The 22,480-nt window shown below is 38.5% G+C and overlaps 2 protein-coding genes across 5 annotated transcripts in view; both read right to left on the bottom strand.

The window, feature by feature from the left end:
* Positions 1 to 7,747, bottom strand: part of ccser1 (coiled-coil serine-rich protein 1) — a 99,527-nt gene extending 91,780 nt beyond the window's left edge. For 2 of the 4 annotated variants that reach the window (XM_079827221.1, XM_079827220.1), the window contains exons 1-2: positions 7,557 to 7,747; positions 2,937 to 4,106 (exon numbers count right to left, since the gene is read on the bottom strand). In XM_079827221.1, the coding sequence (XP_079683347.1) occupies positions 2,937 to 4,080 (1,144 nt within the window). In that variant the 5' untranslated portion in view covers positions 4,081 to 4,106; positions 7,557 to 7,747. The remainder of the gene's footprint in view (positions 1 to 2,936; positions 4,107 to 7,556) is intronic. The other 2 variants (XM_079827222.1, XM_079827219.1) reach the window with 1 other exon arrangement.
* A 9,571-nt stretch (positions 7,748 to 17,318) lies between these two features.
* Positions 17,319 to 22,332, bottom strand: ocstamp (osteoclast stimulatory transmembrane protein). Its single transcript, XM_079826629.1, has 3 exons — positions 22,101 to 22,332; positions 20,443 to 21,442; positions 17,319 to 17,873 (listed from the first exon to the last, which is right to left on the bottom strand). The coding sequence occupies exons 1-3, from the start codon at positions 22,142 to 22,144 to the stop codon at positions 17,493 to 17,495; spliced, it is 1,425 nt and encodes a 474-aa protein (XP_079682755.1). The 5' UTR covers positions 22,145 to 22,332; the 3' UTR covers positions 17,319 to 17,492.
* Between the last annotated feature and the right edge of the window lie 148 nt (positions 22,333 to 22,480).

Raw genomic sequence — 22,480 nt, forward strand, 5'->3', positions numbered from 1 at the left:
ACAGAGACAGACCTCAATTAGGCTGTAGGTCATAATCTGAAGAACACGCAATGCATCTAGCAAAGATATTTATTATATACACAAAAAAAGAAGTGTTAAGCATGAGGCAAACTACAACTCACCCACTGCACCAGATTTGAGTAAAAAGTAATATTTAGTTTATCTCTTAAACGAGGTATTGAAAGCTAAACAACACGGAGAGGTGAAAGAGTCCAGCCAAGCATCGATAGTTTTGTTTTAGTACAGTACAGTACAGTACAGTACAGTATCATCATAAACACTTAAAATTCAGTGAAAGCCTAAAACCTACACAGTCACAAGAAAAATTGCAGAAAAGACCCAATAATACTGATAATGTATTCACAAGGAAACAAGCAACACAAACTAAAATTTCTAGCAAATCTAAATTAAAAAAAAAAAAAAAAAAAAATTTGCTATGAACACTGTCTCTAGACATCTTTCCTCCTATATAAAGATAAGCGAGTATGACTAAAAGATCTTAATAACCTTAAAAATAACTTAATCATTGACATGAATATTAATGAATCACCCTAAGCCTATAATTGTAAATGAACCCACTGAGTGTAGAGTTCACTCTCTCCTGCAAGAGGATCTGTAGTAAAGCCAATATCAAGTCACCACTAGAGGAAATTCAATACAGTGGAGCTGGTTAGTTTCCCATAAACCTTCTTAGCCACAGGCACTCTGGAGTGAAAGCACTCGCAACGTAAAAGTATAATTTACGAAAGAGAAATCATGGGTCATAAGAAAAATGCAGGCAAACTGAAGCACAATATATTATTTCTATGGGTGGGGTGTTTCCAGGTTTCGTGTGCGTGTATAAAAATAATAGTTTAAGCTGTCAGTAGTTCTCAAAACTGTAAAGATCAGTTACACATTCAGTGTAAGGCTATATGTTTTGCAGTGCCTTTATAGCTCAATACATGAGGGATTAAATGTCATTTTTTAAATCAAAAATATGATAATATAATAAATAATGAGCCATTAATTGTATCTGATGTTTAATATGTCTCCAGCAGATTTCACAATTAGCATATTACACAGCTCTCTGGAATACTTCATGCTGATTGGCCAAGCGTGGTATTTTGTGATTTTTTTATACACACTGAAACAATGTATATTTCTAAATATAGCTATGCTAGAATCATGCATCTCATCTCTCTCTGCGATCCCTTCTCTTATAAAAAATACATTTCAAGTCACAACAATATTTCAGGCCCATTTTTTATTTATTTGGAAAGAAGCCGTGTATAAACAGGGAAATGTGCTGTAGCTGATCATGTCTTTTTGTCCTACGATGCACTACCAACAATCATGAAGACAATTTATTTGGTTGTTGTTTTTGAAGCTGACAGCTCTTCAACACCCATGGGATCATGGGATATTAAAGTGTCCATCAGATGAGCACTTCATAATCGGTGTAGAAGCAGAAAATCATCTAGGAAGCTCCGAGGACATAAAAGCTAGGTATGAAATTGTATAGATTAATGGAACCGGTTTTAAAGATCAAAGATTACCTTGTTTTTGTCATGGAACAAGCATGTGAATAATTTCCATCAGAACTTCTTTGTTAAAGGAACACGCCACTATTTTTGACTGATTTTCCAACTCCCCTAGAGTTAAACAGTTGAGTTTCACCGTTTTCAAACCCATTCAGCCGATCTCCGGGTCTGGCGGTAGCACTTAGCATAGCTTAGCATAGATCATTGAATCCGATTAGACCGTTAGCATCGCGCTCAAAAAAATTACCAAAGAGTATCGATATTTTTCCTATTTAAAACTTGACTCTTCTGTAGTTACATCGTGTACTAAGGCCAACGGAAAATGAAAAGTTGCAATTTTCTAGGCCGATATGGCTAGGAACTATACTCTCATTCCTGTGTAATAATCAAGGAACTTTGCTGCCGTACCATGGAAGCAGTGGCGCAATGATATTACAGCGCCTGAAAATAGGCTAACTTCCGTCAACATAACCAACGTGACAACCTGCTTGCACAGGGAGCGTGCTGGGGACTATTTTCAGGCGCTGCGTAATATCTGTATGTGTGTATATTTATACACTTAAAGGGTTAGTTCACCCAAAAATGAAAATTCTGTCAGTAATTACTCACCCTCATGTTGTTCCAACCATGTAAGACCTTCGTTCATCTTCGGAACATAATTTAGTATATTTTTGATGAAATCTGAGAGCTGTCTCACTCCTCCATAGGCTTTCAGAGGGACTGAAACTTGATGGCCCAGAATAGTAAGTAAAAACTTCATTTAAGGAGTCCAAATGACTACAGTGGCTCAGTATTAAGTCTATCATGCGACGAAAATACTTTTTGAGCGGAAAAACAACAAAAATAACGACTTTATCACACTATTATTGTTGTTCAATTTGAGCCTCTGACGAGAGTTCGCGGCAGTGCCACGACGCAGGCGCGAGAACTGAGATTAACCCTACTCCGAAAGAGTGAGCAGCCAGTCAAGTAGTAGTAGAAGAAGAACGCCGTAATCTCAGTTCTCACGCATGCGTCGTGGCACTCCCGCGAACTCTCGTCAGAGGCTCAAATTGAACAACAATAATAGTGTGATAAAGTCGTTATTTTTGTTGTTTTTCCGCTCAAAAAGTATTTTCGTCGCATGATAGACTTAATACAGAGCCACTGTAGTCATTTGGACTCCTTAAATGACGTTTATACTTACTATTCTGGGCCATCAAGTTTCAGTCCCTCTGAAAGCCTATGGAGGAGTGAGACAGCTCTCAGATTTCATCAAAAATATACTAAATTATGTTCCGAAGATGAACGAAGGTCTTACATGGTTGGAACAACATGAGGGTGAGTAATTACTGACAGAATTTTCATTTTTGGGTGAACTAACCCTTTAAAACACTATGAACACAAAACAGCAAGCGAGTTCGCTGACATTACCTGTGTGTGGCTTTCTCAGGTGACTTGGCCTGGTCTCCAGTTTGCTCAGGCCCGATGACCTTCCTGCCTGCTGGATGAGAAAAGCGTTCCTGGACCTCCTCTCACGGGTGTCTGGATTGGAGCTGCTGCCCTCACTTAATTCTGGAGCTTGTTCAATCTCACTGGCCTCTGACTGGTCAGGGTTAACGTTTGCATTAGGATCAGTGTCAAGGTTCAGCTCTTTCACCGTCTGCAGCGTTACTGGTTCTGTATGGGCAGTTGTGCTCTCGCACTGTGTGTTGGCTGTGTGGCTGGTATCTGGCAGTAAGGGCTTTTCCGTGACAGTCTGGGCTGGGGTGATGGACACCTGTGAGGTAGAAACAGCTTGGCTAAAGGTTTCAGGTGGAGCAGCTGGGCTGGGGGCAGGCAAAGCGTCCACTTCCGAGACAGAGTCTTCGGTGACGTGAACGAAATCGGATGGTGTGATTGCTGTGGTGCGGTCTTCTGAGATCATGGGTGACTGTAGAGAACTCTCAGCCAATTCTCCAGGCCAGGAACCTGGGGTACCAGTTTTAGGAGGCTCTTCTGCGCTATCCTGACCATTAGCCTGATCCAGGACATTGGACAAGTTTTTGGAAACCCGCTGGTGAGCTGAGAAGGACTTGGGCAGCATCTTCTTGTGCTTAGAAGATCTCTTGCTGCTCACGTCATCGAGGAACCCCGAATCATCTCCCTCATTCGTCCGTGAGCTGATGCAGTTAATGAACACATTGCGGTTGGCTGACACTTTCTCAAGGTTTTCTGTCTGAGATCGTGGGATCTTCTTCTTGTGTCCGCCGAATCCGAACGAATGCCGCGTCTTTGAGATGCAACTGTCTCGAAAGACGTCTTCAGAATCCTGGCTGTGATTGTCCAGGCTGAGCTGGGTCGGGTCGCTGTTCCTCTTGCTGTGGAAGCTGAGTGACGGAGCGCGGAACAGGCTGCGGCGTTTGCCCGTGCTGCTGGAGCTGGAGTTCGTGCTGGATGGAGAGGAAGTGTGGACGCCATTGCCGATACCACCGGAAGAGGGTGAGGAGGGGAGCGAGTCCTGTCTCTTTCGTACACTACGTCTGAAGATGGGAAGCCTGGAGACCAGGGTGGAGCGCCGTGACCCTGATTCGCCCATGAAGATCGAGCACCAAATCAGACACTCTGCAGACAAGAAAAAAAGGCCAAAATTAGCATGATGGTCTGAATAAACAGACACAATCAGGATTGGAAGTTACCACCAGCCAAATAATTTAAAGCTACACTGTGTGATATTTTCCCCCATCTAGTGGTGAAAAGGTATATGACCATCCAGTGAACTTTAGTTTCTGTTCCTCTCAATTCCGATTTCGTTTCAACTCCTACGGTGGCCGATTTAGTCCAAGATTAACATGGCTTCCAGTTCGACCTCGTCCACATTCGACACGGTGCCTGTGGGATATTCTGTGCGCAGTGGGATGGTTGGAACTCAACTGGCCTAATTATTCGGCTAGAAAGAACTGCAGCTAATCCAGAGTGAACTTTGATGCTAGTAATGTTTATTCAGTCATCCAATTGCAAGGCATAAACAGGTTTGCGTGGATATGTACATAAATGTGGTTTCTGTGAGAGAACAAATAAGGATGGTAAATATACATACACAGTTAAGAACTGTATAACTATACTTATAAGTTACATTTGTATAATGTAACCGTAAACCAGAGCTTATTGTACCATATATAGGCGCTAAAGGCAGCTGCATTAAAAGGAGCGGAGCTGCCGCTGCTAACAAGCGGTGTCGGGTTACAAAAGTGTGTGCGGCGCTTTAACGTTAGCACTGCAGTGCGCTCTGTATAACAATTGTTAATATGCCGATCAGACCTGATACATATTTCCATCAACATACATTACAAGCAAATATTTTCTATAAACGAATAAACATTGTTGATAACAAAATAACTGAATGATTATTCAAATAGGTGAGCATTACGCTATTGTATGTTGACACAAAAATACTTCTGAGGTGACATCAACTGATTTACGCGATGACACACTCTGAAACACATCTACAATGACAATAACTATTATTACTTACGGAGTTATTAACGCACAGAAATACCACACAAGGAAAAACAGACTTTTGAGGAATAAACAAGCCAGGAAAACTCCGTATAACTCTGTTACTGGAGCTGCTGAGATGAAAACTCTCTGCGCATGCACCAGACAAGTCTGAACAAGTTGACGCGCACATGCGCGAGGCAGAGAATTTTGTACAGTGCCATCGAGTATTAAAACCGGTTAAAACGCGAAAAGCGAAGCTTGAATTTACGGGTATGTCCCTCTTTGGCTAATGTACTTTCAAGATGGAGGGGCAACATGGCGACCACCGTTAGATCCCATTACCTAATGTATTTTCAATGGCATATTATAAACTTACGAGAATACTTTATTACTTGAAAGAAGTAAATATACATTAATGAGCACATATATTTTTGAAAGAACTAAGTGTTTTTAGCTAAGAATAGACTAAAAAAGTTACACAGTGTAGCTTTAAGTCAGTTTGGATTCTTTACCAGACAGCCACTATGGCAAGCAACACGTCTCATTTGACAAGAATTGTTGTTGTTTAGAAACAAAAACTAGTCCTTGATGAACAAACCAATTTGTTTATAGATTGAGGAACAGGCGCAGGCAAAGTTGACTAGGGACATGATATTTAGAGCCGCTGGTTTCAGGGCAGAATTTTGTCTTAACAGTAAACAAATAGTGTGTTATATCGGCCACCCTGCATTTTAAGATATCAGCTCAGCCATTAAAAAAAAAACCTATATCGAATGACCACTATTTCAAATACAAAAGCACCCCAGGTTCACTTGATTTTGACATTTGCACAATTCCAGATCATTTTAAATATCATCTAAAATGTCTAAAACAAATAAAGAAAAAATAAAATAATCCCCCCCAAAAAAGGTATACTGTATTTAATAAGAAAACAATGTTTCGTTAATCCCTGTTCTTGTATTATTCTTGGATTTATGAGGGATCACTTTTTGATCCTCAAATGTGGAAATAAATCTGAATTAAAAACCTGTATATCAGTTCAATAATTAGTTTAATCAAAACGGCTGGTAAAAAAAAATTGAGTGGCTGGTAAAGCTCTGCATTCACTGCATCTTGTAGGCAAAAAAATGTCCCACCCTAGACAAAAAGATTTAGATTCACAGGGGAAAAATCCAGGAGGGCTGCATTACTGTTTGCTGAGCACAATTACAGCACATTAAGCAGACTGTGCTGACCTACTGCCAATAGTGTCCTGAAAATCACAGTGAATCAGTAAAGGTAATGTGAAGGTGTTTCCTCTGAAAAAAATGTACAAAACATGCACACACCCCATAACACAGTAGTGACAGTTGAATACACCCTTGACAGCGTTACTTAGCTTGATTGACCTGATGTGTTTTAATTAGTGCTTGAGAAAAATAAATCGTGATTAATCCCATCCAAAATAAACGTTTGTGTTTACATAATATATGTGTGTGTACTGTGTATAATTATTATGTGTGTATAATATATATATATATATATATATATATATATATATATATATATATATATATATATATATATATATATATATATATATATATATATAAATAAAAATAAATAAATAAATAAATAAATATATAAATAAATAAATATATATATATATTTAAGAAATATTTGCATATATATAAATAAATAAATATATATATATATTTAAGAAATATTTGCATATATAAATAAATAAATATATATATATTTAAGAAATATTTGCATATATATATATATAAATAAATATATATATATTTAAGAAATATTTGCATATATATATATATATATATATATATATATATATATAAATAAGAATTTATGAAAATATAAAAATGCATGCCTGTGTATTAATATATACATAATAATTATACAAAAGTACACACATATATACTATGTAAACACAAACTTTTATTTTGGATGTGATTAATCTATTTTTCTCTAGCACTAATTTTAATAGGTAATGACAAATACTACAGCACACTTTTATTTTAGATAACATAATAATCATGGCAATGCCAATGTAATAAACAAAAGATCAATTTGTGAACTATGTAAATAAATAATGTAATTGTGTGGAGACAGGTGCATCTCACTTGACATAAGGGACATTTAGAGACGTTATACGCTAGCAAAAAAAAATTAATAAGTAGTTTATCTATCATAAAATCTGAAAAATTATGCCAAGAGAAGGGAGCAAGAATATCCATAATGCCACGATCAGTGAATCAAAGTAAAAAGGGCCCATAACCTACAACAAGCTGATGTGAGCTGCCTCTCTAAACAGCATTTTTGGACATCATACGCGCGTTCTTCATATTTGGGAATCTTAGTACTTCTATGGAGCACAAAAATGCTTCCTGTTTAGGTAACTCGCTTTGTTTTAGACTCAGCAATAGCGAAATACAGACCTATTATAATTATATATAGCCATCATATCATCTGCACTGATGGACACACGGCGTCAGGAAACACTGACTAACCAATAAAACGGCGACATTCAGCAGCCGCCTCTGACCGCAGTACAGACCCGCACACAAACATTACCTTGAGACGAATTCTCCGTTTACAACCCGCAAATATTCCGTTCGCTGTCCGTTTGAGCGTAAAGCCAAAATGTTCGTGGCATCACATCCGGCGAGTTTCACGTCAAGGAAGCGCTAAATTCTCCTGTCAGAATCCAGGCTGGCTCGCGCTAAATCCACCTCAAGTGACGTGGAATGTTGCTTCCGCGTTTCAGCCTCTGCGCATGACGCAAGGTACCTGCGTGAGCGTCATTTAAAGACGGCACAGGTGCAGTAGCCCTGGGATAATAAAAGAACCCAAGCGTAGAGTATAATACAGAATTATCATTAGTATCGTTATGTTATTTCCATGTATATAGATATTAAAAAAAAAAAATCGATTTATAAATAGCATTACAAAATATTGTTACATTTTGTGAATGCTATTGGCTAAATGTTATTGATTTATAAGTGAAGGAATAAGTTATATATTATTTATGTTGGTATTTTTTATGTTAATAATGCATTTATAATCAACGTGGTTCTCTTTTAAGGACACCGCAGATTTTGTTTTACTGATGCGTTTATGATGTTGTGCAGTGTAGGCTACAGGATGTAACGCGAAGATTAAATGTCGATTAGTTGTTTCTTAATTGTTTGAGCAGATGCAAAAGGACATCTTGAATCGATCAAAATTGATGAAGCATATTTAATCATATCACGTTTTTCCCGTTCTCTTGTCACGTGAATTGTATCCTGTAAGGAATCAGTAAAACTGTAGGCCTATTATCATATAGCCTTAATAAAACATCAAAATAGTCCGCTCAATAGGTCTAGACTATATACGTATAAAGGCAAAATATCCAAGTCATAAGCTGGTCGAGTCCAGAAATACAAATGCATGTTAAATCACGCCTTGTACAACGTGGCCTACAACAACACATGTTTCTCCTCTCAAACCCAAAACATCACTGAGCTCAAATTCCTAGACGTAATTCTTCTGAATTCCACGCGGTGTCCCTGTTGCCACAAAATTGAGCTTCTTGGAGGGCATGTTAATGAAACAGTAAACCAGTTATATTTAAGAAGCAGCTAATGTTTATAATTGGAGACTTCACTGGTTATTCATTTATCATAACAGTGAGTCTTAAAAGAATACTTCAGCCAAAGTTCACTAATAATTTGTTTATGCTTAGTCACTAAACAGTGAAAAAAAACGAATGCGAATGAGAAACTAATCATTGTTTGTTCAGTATAAGCTGCTTAAACCTATGCACAATGTGTAAGTGTCTAATGAGTGCAAAGGCTTGTGCATAGCCAGGAAAGTCTATGTAAATAGCCTATAGTCTAGACTTAATAACTGAAGAGTCGAAAACGCCATCCATATAAATAAATATGGTATATATACATCTTGAAATGCTATGAAAAAAGCTGCTCATTAAGTGAATTTCAAAGTTATCTGAATGGAGTCTCTAAATAATGAATATATTTTCTGAAAGCAATCTATAATGGTGTCATCATCAGTCTGCGTCACTGTCTGTGTCACTCACTAGCACTAACAAACCCCATCTGAATCAAGACAACTTGTGTGTGTCTGAGGGCTGATTCATTAAATTATACACTGGTGCATTATAACAAACTCTTCCCTCTCTGTATCCATTTTCCATTTTGTCATCACATAAAAGAAATACAATAATGTTCTTGATTAATGCATTTCTGATGATGTGTCTGTCCATTTTGTCAATTATTTTTATTTTTAAAAGACAATATATGTACTCACCTTAATGTTGCCAAACCATCGCGTTATTTTCTCTATAGAACGTAAAATGAGAAATTTATGAGAACATATAGTTTTTTATAAAAAAAAAAAAAAAGAGAAACCACATGATGGATCAAAGTTCATTACAAGTAGCTTTTCCACAAGCCAATATAAAAACTAGTTTCACAAACTGAACATCATCATGGTTACACACATGGCAGTAAAATAATGAAATAAACATTAATTTAACAGCATGAGATGTAAACCCCTAATCCAGTATAACTGATAATAAACATAATTATTAAAATGGGAAAACAAATCAAATGTGAAGTGTAAGTGTAACCCCTCTTGTTTGAACCAGCCCGCTCCAAGCGGGATTTGAACCCAGGTCTGCCGACATGAGAGTCAGATGCTCTAACAAGGAGGCTAAAGGCTGCAGCCCTTAGTGTCATTCGCTAGAGAGTGAGGTTTACTCGCACAGCAACTAGGCTACTAGCTGGCCTCCGTTACACTCACCCCCCTAAACCCAACACGATCTCATGACAATGCGTATCAATAGTATGAGTGTGCAATCTCGTGGAATGTATACGCCAAAATGAGTTTTGGAGTGCATATGGTACGCAGTTTTTCGCGTGCATGATATGCACTTTATGGCGTATACATGACACGCTTTTGGGTAGGGTGAGGGTAGGGGGTGGGGGGTTTGTACGTATAATACGCCATAAAGTGCGTATCATATGCACGGGAAAAACGGCGTACCATATGCACTCCAAAACTCATTTTGCCGTATACATTCCACGAGATTGCACACTCGTATTATTTATACGTATTTTCATGAGATCGGGCTCCCTAAACCTCACTCCCATCCGGGTCACGGCACCAATGCAACCCCTACCGTTTGAACCTGCCCAATCAGGACTCGAACCCCGGTCCGCCATGCAGCATTAGAGTCGGACGCTAGCGTCTTTTGAGATCAGAGGAGTGGGGTGTACTCGCACAGTGAGTCTACTAGCTGGCCTCTGTTATTTATGGGAACTCATTTTTAACCAATTAACAGTTTCATTGTAACATTTTTAGTCTTTTACAGTTAAAAATACAATACTTTTTTACAGTGAAGTCTTCAGAAGCAATGGAGCAGGAACAGTCTGAAACTTGCTATCTCCTTGGAACTTAAATCTCCTTTAATACTTCTTTCACGAACATACCAGCACATGTCAAGACAATTTCAGTTAATAAAAACTTCAATTACAAAATTTTATCTAAAACCTGGAATATAGCACACGTCGTATGGACGACTTTTATCACAGTATTATGGTAGTTTTGCATCATTTTTGATGCTTGAAAGTCCCCATTTACTGCAATTGCATATAAAAGAGGAACTTTAATATTTCTCCTTTTGTGTTGCACAGATGAAAGAAAATATGGGTTAGGAGTGACATGAGGGTGAGGAAATAATGACAGAATTTTCATTATTTGGTGAACTATCCCTTTAATCAGAGACTTTTGTTTATGCTTTACATTGGTAATAAATGTTTTCTATTGTCCTGAAAATGTAGTTTTCAGAATAAGCTTCATTCATCTCTTGAACTGATCTCACTCTAACTGACCTCAACCTTATTATCACAATCTTCTGTGGAAGACCTTTTTTCTGCCTCTCATTTCTTGTGTTTGGTCTTCTCTGTGACTCTACACATGTCCATTATCATACATTATGCTTTCGATATCTGACCTCATTAAAGGGCTCCCACTGGATAAAATGTTCTCCTAAACATTTGAATGCTAATAATTAACTTCTTTAGATCTGCCTTTGCATTTATTTATGTAATTTCTTTGACTAATGCTTGCACTTTCTTTCCCTGATAATGGTTTCATCGGTGTATTATCTTTGAAATGTCATGGTGATGTGGACAGCACAAAGAGGCAGTTGCTATGAGACAGGTGATAGTGCTACTGCAGCAGAGCTTTAAGTGTGCTGTGATAGAGGTATGAATAATGCTGGACATGTAGTTGGACAAAGGTACAAAGTAACAGTTTTATTCCTAGCTCTCCCAAATGCACTCTTTGATGGACTTGGGTAAACTGTTCATAAAAGTTGAGTTAAAGTGGCAGCCAGTGTAGCCATAAATATTTATGGCAATTATTCTACCTCGTCAGATGCACAGGGGCAAGAATATCTCCATTTCACCCAAAATTTCACTTATGTCCCTCTGGTTCTCACCCCTCGATGTGATCACCTTTTGAGGCTTTGAAGTCTCCATCAGGCATTTAAACAAAAAGAGATATTGAGTGTGAAATTGTATCATACTCCAGAAACAATGAAAGAGAAAATCAATAGATTTGTGATGTTGAGCGAATCATTATGACCACCAAATAGAGAAATGCGCTCACAACGCAACTAAACAGTCTGCAAATAGCACAGACCACAAGTGACGAACTTGCTGGGACTGCTTATTGTTCACTGTGTCTACTCGTCAATGCTGTCGATGACCTGAAAGGTGAGTTTTTTGTTTATTTTAACATCCTGATCTGCGTTTCTGTATTTGGTTGTGTTGTGAGTATTTGCAGATGTTTCTGTATTTGGTTGTGTTGTGAGTATTTGCAGGCCGTTTTTGTATTTGGTTATGTTGTGAGTATTTGCAGGGCGTTTCTGTATTTGGTTGTGTTGTGAGTATTTGCAGGGCGTTTTTGTATTTGGTTATGTTGTGAGTATTTGCATGGCGTTTCTGTATTTGGTTGTGTTGTGAGTATTTGCAGACGTTTTTGTATGAGGTTGTGTTGTGAGTATTTGCAGCACGTTTCTGTATTTGGTTGTGTTGTGAGTATTTGCAGGGCTTTTTGTATTTGGTTGTGTTGTGAGTATTTGCAGGGCATTTCTGTATTTGGTTGTGTTGTGAGTATTTGCAGACATTTTTGTATTTGGTTGGGTTGTGAGTATTTGCAGCATGTTTCTGTATTTGGTTGTGTTGTGAGTATTTGCAGGCCGTTTTTGTATGTGGTTGTGTTGTGAGTATTTGCAGGGCATTTCTGTATTTGGTTGTGTTGTGAGTATTTGCAGACGTTTTTGTATGTGGTTGTGTTGTGAGTATTTGCAGCATGTTTCTGTATTTGGTTGTGTTGTGAGTATTTGCAGACGTTTCTGTGTGTGGTTGTGTTGTGAGTATTTGCAGGGCATTTCTGTATTTGGTTATGTTGTTAGTATTTGCAGGGAGTTTCTGTATTTGGTTGTGTTGTGAGTATTTGCAGACGTTTCTGTATTTGGTTGTGTTGTGAGTATTTGCAGGGCATTTTTGTATTTGGTTGTGTTGTGAGTATTTGCAGGGCATTTCTGTATTTGGTTGTGTTGTTAGTATTTGCAGGGAGTTTCTGTATTTGGTTGTGTTGTGAGTATTTGCAGACGTTTCTGTATTTGGTTGTGTTGTGAGTATTTGCAGGGCATTTCTGTATTTGGTTGTGTTGTTAGTATTTGCAGGGAGTTTCTGTATTTGGTTGTGTTGTGAGTATTTGCAGGGCGTTTTTGTATTTGGTTATGTTGTGAGTATTTGCAGGGCGTTTCTGTATTTGGTTGTGTTGTGAGTATATGCAGACGTTTTTGTATTTGGTTGTGTTGTGAGTATTTGCAGACGTTTTTGTATTTGGTTGTGTTGTGAGAATTTGCAGCACGTTTCTGTATTTGGTTGTGTTGTGAGTATTAGCAGCGCGTTTCTGTATTTGGTTGTGTTGTGAGTATTTGCAGGCGTTTCTGTATTTGGTTGTGTTTTGAGTATTTCCATATGTTTCTGTATATGGTTGTGTTGTTGCATAAGTTTCTGTATTTGGCTGTGTTGTGTAGTAAGTCCACAAAGTCATGGTGGCGCGCCCCCTACTCAACATGCGTCACCGTCACCTCAGTCACCGTCACCTCACCTCGGTTGAAAAAGCTTCCCCCACTGTAAGGGGCCGTCATCGTGCATTTCTGCCTGCCCACGGCCCTCGACTGGGAGAGCTGCCCATCCCTCTAAGCCATGCAAAACAACATTTACCCTCGTGTCCAGAGCGTATGCCGCAAATGGTCAAGCTGGATCCGCCCTTCATACAATGGCGGTCTTTCAAGTCTACCAGACCAAGCTTCTGCATGCCATGGATGAAACTGGTCCAGACACTGGGCCTTCAAATTGCGTTGCACAACAGACCTCACCCTGTGCACCACTAAAGGCTGATTTATACTTCTGCGTCGGACCTACGCCGTATCCTCTACGCCGCAAGTAACGCGTTGGTTTTATACTTTTGCGTTGTTGTCCGCGTCAATGTGCAATTACATATGCAGACGCTAGTAGGCAGTGTCCTCGGGCATGATGGTGTAATCAAGACAACAGCCGAAGAAGAAACAGCTTGTTGTGTAGAATGTGTACATTCATTTTTGGAGTATTAGCAGTGAGATAGCGGCTTTTCTTGCAGCTTGAGTTGTTGGATCTAATACAAATTAAGCATCTCTAGTTGATTAGTAGAGTTAAATAAGAGGCGATCTGGCGCTGGAATGCGTTTGTGAAATCATGCAGAGCTCGTGGCGCTGTTTTCAGTAGTGGTAATCTCTGGACTACAAAATATTGTGTTATAGCAGACATAAGGAAGAAACTATCATCCCATTTCTGGTCACACACACACACACACACACACACACACTCCTATCGCAGATTTTTTATTTATTTATTGACCTGAGGGAGGGGTTCTGGCAGACCAATCACAGCGCTTGTGGTCCGCGTAGAATTAACGCGTTGTTACATTTTTGGAGAGGTGCGCGTCAGGGTACGGCGTAGGGTACGGCGTAGGGTTCGCGCGCATCACACAGCCTACGGCGTAGCTACGGCGTACACTCGACACAGAAGTATAAATTGGCCTTAAGTCTACAGCCCAAGCGATAGGTTGTGCTATGGCCAATTTGGTGGTCCTTGAGCGCCACCTTTGGAGGAACTTGATAGAGATCAAGGATGCCTACAAGACTCCTGTCTGATCGGTTCCACAATGGATGGCTTCGCTGAGCATTTTACAGTGGCCCAGAAGTCGTCGCAGGCGATGAGCCACTTCCTGCCGAAGCGGGCCAGTTCTTCCGCTGCCTCAAGTCACTCTAAGTCATCTTACCTTCTGTAGCTCTGCTACCCTGAGTCATCAACCGAGTCAGGGAAGACAGATGCTCAGTTTTACTCGTGGCACCACTCTGGCAAAACCAACCGTGGTTCCTGAGGATGGTTAAGCTGTTATCAGCAGCCCCATGGCCAATTTCATTGAGGTGGGACCTTCTTTCTCAGACGGGAGTAGCACTGACACTGTATGTGTGTCTGTACTGTATGTGTGTGGATGTAGGAGAGAGTAATTTTGTGGCAAAAAAAACATGGAAATAATTTGTTTTTTCTTTTATTCTTTTTTCAGGTCAAGACCTGCCTGGAACTACTTGAACATGAAAATAATTGCACACCTTAGAACGTTTGTCAACAAGTCAGATTCAAGCATTCAACAGCCCCGTAGTATAAAAGTCATTTAATCAGCATACTGTGAATTATAAAATTATAAAACACTGACATGTGCTTTTAAGTGGTTATATTTAAAATAATTTCCCCTGTTAGTTCCACTTTTAATGTTAATAAAGAATTTTGTGCCAAAAGCAATTATAATTTACCTTTTTCACAATCATTTTTGCCCTCTTTGTCTTATAATTTGCACCACACAAACTGCAAAAAGCTGACTGAAATAGATCAAAGATCTTATTAAAAACAAACCTCATTGTGGGATTGCATATTCAGATGTACCTGTTCATCTGTTTGATGTCAGTAAGATGTGAGATCTTTCTCACAAAAGAGAAGAAAAACATGATTCCTTCTGATTTAAACCCTTATTATCTACAAGTTATTTAATATAGGCTACCAGGCAGTCATATGATAAACCACTGATACTGATGCACACACTGCAGGCACCTAAATATTTATAGTTGCTTTTTTTGTGCTGTAAGACTTTTTTGATTTCCTGTCCATTGTCATGTTTCCATCATCCAGTCCCTCCAGACCGAGCACTGTGCTGTATGTCAAATGTAACATGGTGCCCTAATGGATTGTGAACAGTAAGGTAAAAGCAGAAAGCAGTTTTCACTCTGTTAAACACTGAGGTCTTTTTATCCTTTTAAAGTGTCAGATGACATGCCACTTACAGTACAGTACTATAAATTAAAAACATCAAAAGACAAAATTATAATAATTTAAAGTCGCCATAAAACGGAAGTTACAATGGTGTTTTTTCCTCTATTGTGACAAGTGAAATGGCTGATATGGAAAAATATAGGGCAGGACTTGATTTTGGATGTGTCTCAATCAGCTTGTATGAGATATGATGTTAAATCTCTCTTGTCGAATGTTGTCTATTCACTGCGTGTTTCTTCATCAACAGGAAAGTGAACTCAGAGTTGAACTTTGAGGAGGTCTCACATAACGGGCCAAACTGTCTTCCTGCCGTTGTTATTTTAACTTTCTGGAAGCCATTACTATAATGCTTAACTATATATATATAATACTTAAATAATCATTTGAGATTATTGTTAAATTAATCGTATTAAGAGTTGCAGTTGATGTAAAGAGCTAAAGGTAGGTTATAAACGGACTACACCACAACTTCAACATCACCACCACTAAGCTTCCAACAACTCTTTCAGTTTTTATCTGAGAGAGTTGTTGTAACATTTTCCCAGAACGTCGAGTTTGAGTTAGACTAGTTTATAAGAACACAATTATAAGCATAACGAGGCTGTAAAAGCGGACTGAGGTTACCTGTTCAGTGTGATGACGTTTAAAGGTCCCGTTCTTCGTGTTTTTTTGAAGCTTTGATTGTGTTTACAGTGTGCAATATAACATGTGTTCATGTTTCGCGTGTAAAAAAACACAGTATTTTTCACACTATTTACTTATCTGTATCCCGCTGTTTCCACTGTCCTAAAAACGGCTGGTGATTTCCTTGTTCTATAAAGTCCCTCCTTCAGAAATTCGTAACGAGTTCTGATTGTGCAAGCGGTTCCTGTGCTGTGATTCGACCACAGCTTAGCGCACGTGAAAGCGGTTCCTGTGTTGTAATTTGACAGCAGCTTAGTGCACGTTGGAAAGGTCACGCCTCTTAACGGAGAGATGTATGCGTTCAATAATCTCTACAGCGTCCCTGGGAAAGCCAAACAAAGGTGATTTGACTCCTGGATGAAAATAACAGCGTCTCGATGACATGGCGATAAACACACTCAACGCAACAGTTCCTTTTCTCCACGCGACCGTCCGCTTCTCCACGTGGGACAGCAACAAGACCGTGCCCCCTTTTTCGCGTTTCTTTGTGGGTGGAGGTTAGTCTGTTCTACTGCTCTATTGACGTAATTAAAGCAGGAAATACCAGGATGTAGTCCAAGCCAGCCGTTCGCTGTAGGCTTTGAAAGGGAACTTCTGTTAAATAAAATATCTCGCTTGGTATTGAACTTTGAGCTTTATAATTTTACAGGTATTATTTATGCTCTAACAGCAACATTACACACTAACTAAAGTTTGAACAATGGAATCGCGAAGAAGGGGACCTTTAATGTCCTATGTAGCCTCTGTAGTCCCATTGAGCCACTTGTTAGCAACTGCCTTTTGTAAAGACACGTAACATCTTAAAAAAGTGATGTATTTTATGTTGTAGAATAAAACATGAAAGTGTCTTGAGCTTGTGTTCACCACAGACCTTTTTTCAGCCACATAAACAAAAACCCATTCAAAAAACCAATTGATTTTCTGGAAGAGGGAACCGGAAGAGATCAAATGTTAACTCGCTTCCACATTTTGGCCTACAAATTTATGTCATACCTGCACCACTCTATTGGATGGTCGTGGTGCTGCGTTCTGATATGAGTGACTGTTTAACCCTCAAGAGGAAAACATATTGTTTCAAGAGGGAGCGGAAGTTATTTTGATTAAAAATGATGAGGGCACATCTATTTAAATAATAATGTTGATGTGCATGGATAAATAATTGGTCAGAAAATAATTGTACATTTTGGTTTACTTTTTTGCTTTAATACTTTTGTACATGGAATTGAGAAGTTTGTTAATTAGGAAAAATCAATGTTGAACAAAATATTTGATTCTGTAAATGTATTATTTTAATATGATATTTACAGTATGTACAGTAGGAGTCAGTAAAAATGTAGGCTATAAGATATAGCCTAAAGAGTAGATCTATTATTTAATGTAACTGATCTGTCATCCCAGAGACATATTCATCTTGATGTTTGGTTTCTATAAAGAAAACATTTTGTTTTCCTTTTTGTTTAGTTTGAATCTTCTTAATAAGGAATTCAACCCTTCTCTCCTCCTGCTGCTGGAAAAAAGAAGCTGCTACTTTCCTCCGAAGGCGTCGAGCGTAAACCTCCAGCGGCAGCAGTGTGTAGCTGAACAGATAGAGGAACACCAGCGCCATCACTACACTAGGGTTCAGTTTACTGAATTGGGTCTCACACACGTTTGGATCCGAGTGAATGAGGGCTGCATAAGTTCTGTTGAAGTTGAACAATTCAAGCTGACAGTCTGAACCAAAGATCTTACAAAGGAACACTTCTGTTCCAACCTGAGATGATTAGAAAGATAAAGGGGAAGAGAAGAGAGAAGCGTTATTCTTCACAATAGAGGACAGTAACTAGCCTGCTTATTTTCTTTATTTTCATTTAGGGAAACATTTAGGCCTACTTTCACTTGACAACATTTCAGATTGAAGTGAAAAAAATCTAGACCTGCTCCGATATACACGATGTAAACATGACAATACGATTCTCAGAGCTTGTAGGAGAATTTGACTGATGAGGTAAAAAGGTAAGTTGAGGCATATACAATTTTATCTCATTAGAAAACGTAACTTTATGTAATTTTATGAACACGATGTGATTCTTACGGGAACCTGATTTTTTTAATGAAATAAAATAGAGAGCATAGGTCCACCCCTGAAACTAACCGTAGTTTAGATAAGTATCATACAATAGCGCAGCCTAAGGATTTCATTGTTTATTAGCCGCCAATTCTTCAAAATGTAAAATAGGCTTGTATTGGCCTATTTTTTTTAGATTTTTAATTGTAAATGTAACCCACGTTTAGCTTATAAATTACATGTCAGTGAGTTGTTTATGCTAAATCAGTTAACGTCTCATTGTAAATAATAAACATAACAGACTAAAGGCCCGTTCACACCAAGAACGATAACTATAAAGATAACTATATTAGTGTCCACACCAAGCGGTAACCTCCCGCAGTTTCTCTTGAAGCCAATACGGAAGTGACATATACTGCAATTCATCGACTGGCCACTAGGGACAGGCTCCATAAGGGAGCAGAATCTCATTGAGCCCCATGTTAAAATGCCAAACTTTACAGCAGAATAAAACAGGTTTACAGCCTGGTACAAATTGTGGTTTTGGTCTATACGGGTAATTTTGCCCTTCATGACAACTGTGAGGGGGGTAACTCATTCGTTTACATTATATAAAGCATTAAAGTTCTGCATAATTAAGGGCGTGGCCACTTCGAGTGACGGGTGGATAGCCATTTATTTGCTGTCTGTTACGCATCCCACCCATAGACTGTAAAAAAATATGGACGACGCGACTCCATTGACTTCCGCTGACCAAAGTTGAAGCTTTCATAGGCCCGCTCACGGCGCTGACATCTTGGGACCGAGTCTGCGCAGTAGCGATCTCGGGACCGGAGTTGCGCAGTAGAGAACAGGAAGTAGAGGCGCGATTATCAAAAGCCCGCCCACACTCTCACAGATGCAGAATAATTAATTATGTTGGTGTGAAATAAACAGTTATGGAAGTGTAGAAATGAAAGCTAAAGCTCCAATCTCCTCACAAAAATCCAGAAAAAAGTCCGTTAGTGCCTCAGTGACAACTTCACTCAGAGAAGCCGTCAATCTCAGCTGTCAATCATGACGTCACACCCCCGTTTTTATAGCATCAAATAACTCACTAAAACTAAACTTATTTAAAAAACGAACACTTGAAATGAAATTATTGTAATAAAAACTGCCTAAAATGACAGAAACCATCTTTAGGAAACAATTATTTGAAGTGTAATTAAATAGTTTAGTGTGTCTCGCGCCCATTGAAATACATGGAGAGGCGGGGTTTAGGAGCTATACTGGGACCGGCCACCGGGGGGCGATCGAGGCGCGAAAGCTTCAATTTCTGACTGGAGCACTACAGGCTTGATCCCACCTTTTTGCTCATTTTCTGTTATCCGGGATTGACGCGCGATGACGCGCTGCCAAGATGGCAACGGCCAGCTCGTCCCTACACTGTAAAAAAAATTCAGGTCTCCAATTGAAAATGTTCTAGTGACTGATCACATCAAAAATTTTCAGTTGGCCAAATTGAATTTCTGTGAATTGATGCAATTTAATTCACAGAAATTTATTTTGGCCAACTAAAAAATTTAGATGTGATCAGTCACTAGAAAATTTTCAATTGGAGACCTGATTTTTTTTTTTACAGTGTAGGCCTACTTTACGCTTCAAAACTGCTTATCAGAATCCTATGGGTGACGTCACAGACACTACGTCCATATTTTTTTACATTCAGTGGTCCACACCAGCGGACGATAACGTTTTATTCTAAGCACGTGCTTGTCTGTCACTTTAAATGCTCGAGCTCTTAAAAGCAGGATGGATTCTGATTGGCTGTCAATGTTTTTATCGATCATCAGCTGGATAAAATTGTTCTGAAAGTGATTCCAACAATATTGTTTCTCTGTGCCATTAACATTTTAGATTTGGTGTGAACTCTGCTATTCTTTAATATTGAAAACGATTTTTAGAACTATATTTTTATCTTTATCTTTATAGTTATCGTCCTTGGTGTGAATGGGCCTTTAGCTCAAATCTTTGAAAGCTCTATACTATATGTGAGAGATTCTAAAATAAGTATTTTGAGCAGGAGCCTGCACATCAAAATGCAATAAATTAATTAATTATATATTAATTATTAATGATATTTTCAATATTGAGCTTTTGAACAATATTGTCTTTATAGCACTTCATTACTTTTTGTACATTTTCATTAGTAGAAATGTAAAAGGAATGCATGTTATTGGAGTTATATTTCATCAGTATATCTGTATTTTAATGAGAAACTGGTGGAGTGGGTTACCTTGAAGTTGACGTTGATGCTGATGTTGGTGGATGGTATGTTTGAAATCCAAGGACCACCTGATTTCACCAAGTAATACAAGAAATGGTCCAGCACTATCAAAAATATTGTCATTAACAGATACAGAGTGATCACCAGAGCAGGAGACAGGCATTTGAAAAGTTCCCTTTTAGTTATTCTGAAACTGGTGGAGTTTACTCCATTTTTCACATCCTTTGCTTCAACCGCGATCCCTTTTTCGACTGCTTTCCTCCTGAGCCCTCCTGTGATATACGTGTTGTCAAATCTTACAGACGTCAAATAAGAGCGAAGGTACATGACAGACTCTGTAAACAAATACAGAACAAAAACAGCTGCAAAGATCCTGCTGAATAGCAGCTTCAGGTCCTGTACTTGACTTTTAACTTCAGAGAAATCCTCCTGCACTCGCTGACTCAAAAAATGCAACCGTCCCTTCACTTCTGAGACATTAATATTTGTGGTGTGATCAAAATCACGTAGTGTTTGCATTAAACTGCTTTCCACGCGCTCCTCTGCGCTTCTGACTATATTGTCCTTGATGGTGTTGATGAGCTCTGAGCTGCTTAAAAGACTTTGAGAGAGTTTTTCTGATGCACATTTCACAACATGCGTTAGAGTTGCAATGTTGGCAGCCATGTTGGGTAGAATGTAGAGGACTACAATCATCACAGATGTGGACAAGAGCAGTTTGCGGCCCTGTTGGGTAAATAGTGTCGGGAAGATTAATGTGAAGGCACATCGGAACGGATGGATGAGAGATGACAGGATAAACACAGCTGTGGCATAGATACCAACTGCAACCAATGCCGTCTGAACGTCATATTTCAATAGGTCTATGAGCCAGTGGAAAAGTAGTGAGGCAGTTACAGCAGCCATTAGGAGACAGAGAACAAGTAGCGCGAGCAGATGACCTGCACTCTGAGCTGTCGGAAAAGAGTAACACAACCAGAGCATTTCCATAATGTTCCTCACTGAGGCTCTAATACACACAAAACATAAGTAGGAAAGAGATTTAGAAATTAGACAAAGGGAAAATATTTATCTCTATATGAGAACTGAATGTGTCAGTATAATAACCTAGCCTGAAGGTGAGGTATATGAATTTAATGGAATGGTATGCAGAAAAAATAAAAATTTTGTGAAATATCTGATTAAAGCTAAATAATAATACATACATACACTGTAAAAAAAAAATCAGGTCTCCAATTGAACATTTTCTAGTGACCGATTACATCTACATTTTTTAGTTGGCCAAATTGAATTTCTTGAATTTGAATTGAATTAAATTGCATCAATTCACAGAAATTCAATTTGGCCAACTGAAAAATTTAGATGTGATCGGTCACTAGAAAATCTTCAATTGGAGACCTGCATTTTTTTTACAGTGTAAAGACAAACAAATAGCAAGTTTCATTATGAAACATTTGATAACTAATTGTGTTACATGGTATTGTAATGAATTGCTATAGCAAAATCAACAACTACACACTTTATGTAGTGCAATAATACTGTAATAAACCAATATAGTCTACTTCCACATTGTCATTTTCACAATATATGCTAATCATAATCAAAATCATTATAAATGTCTTTATCTGGAGCCATATCTTTTATAATTGCAGAAAATATTTACATACCTGAGGGAAAACAAAGAGATATGGTAGTTTCTTAAGGGCATCATTACTGTCGGTTAGGAGCCTAGAAGATCATGGATTTATCTCAACATTAAAAGGTCGGTCATCATCAAAGAAAAGCTGGTCATCTCATAGTGAGCTGGGCACCAAATACACCCATATATACAGTACACCCAATCATATGACTCTGAGCTGGATGCTGAACACACATGTACACTGACTCATTCAGTTGCTCAGATTCACATGAGAACCAAACACAAATCACAACCTCTAACATCACATGACATGCAGAAAAAGCAAAACTGATCTTTATATGAACCTTAAAAGGAAGATATACAAAAACAACATTTTAAAAGGGAAGTCTGTAGTGCTGTGCTTGCTGG

Source organism: Gobio gobio, assembly GCF_949357685.1.
Source record: "Gobio gobio genome assembly, chromosome: 10".
Taxonomy (NCBI): Eukaryota; Metazoa; Chordata; class Actinopteri; order Cypriniformes; family Gobionidae; genus Gobio; species Gobio gobio.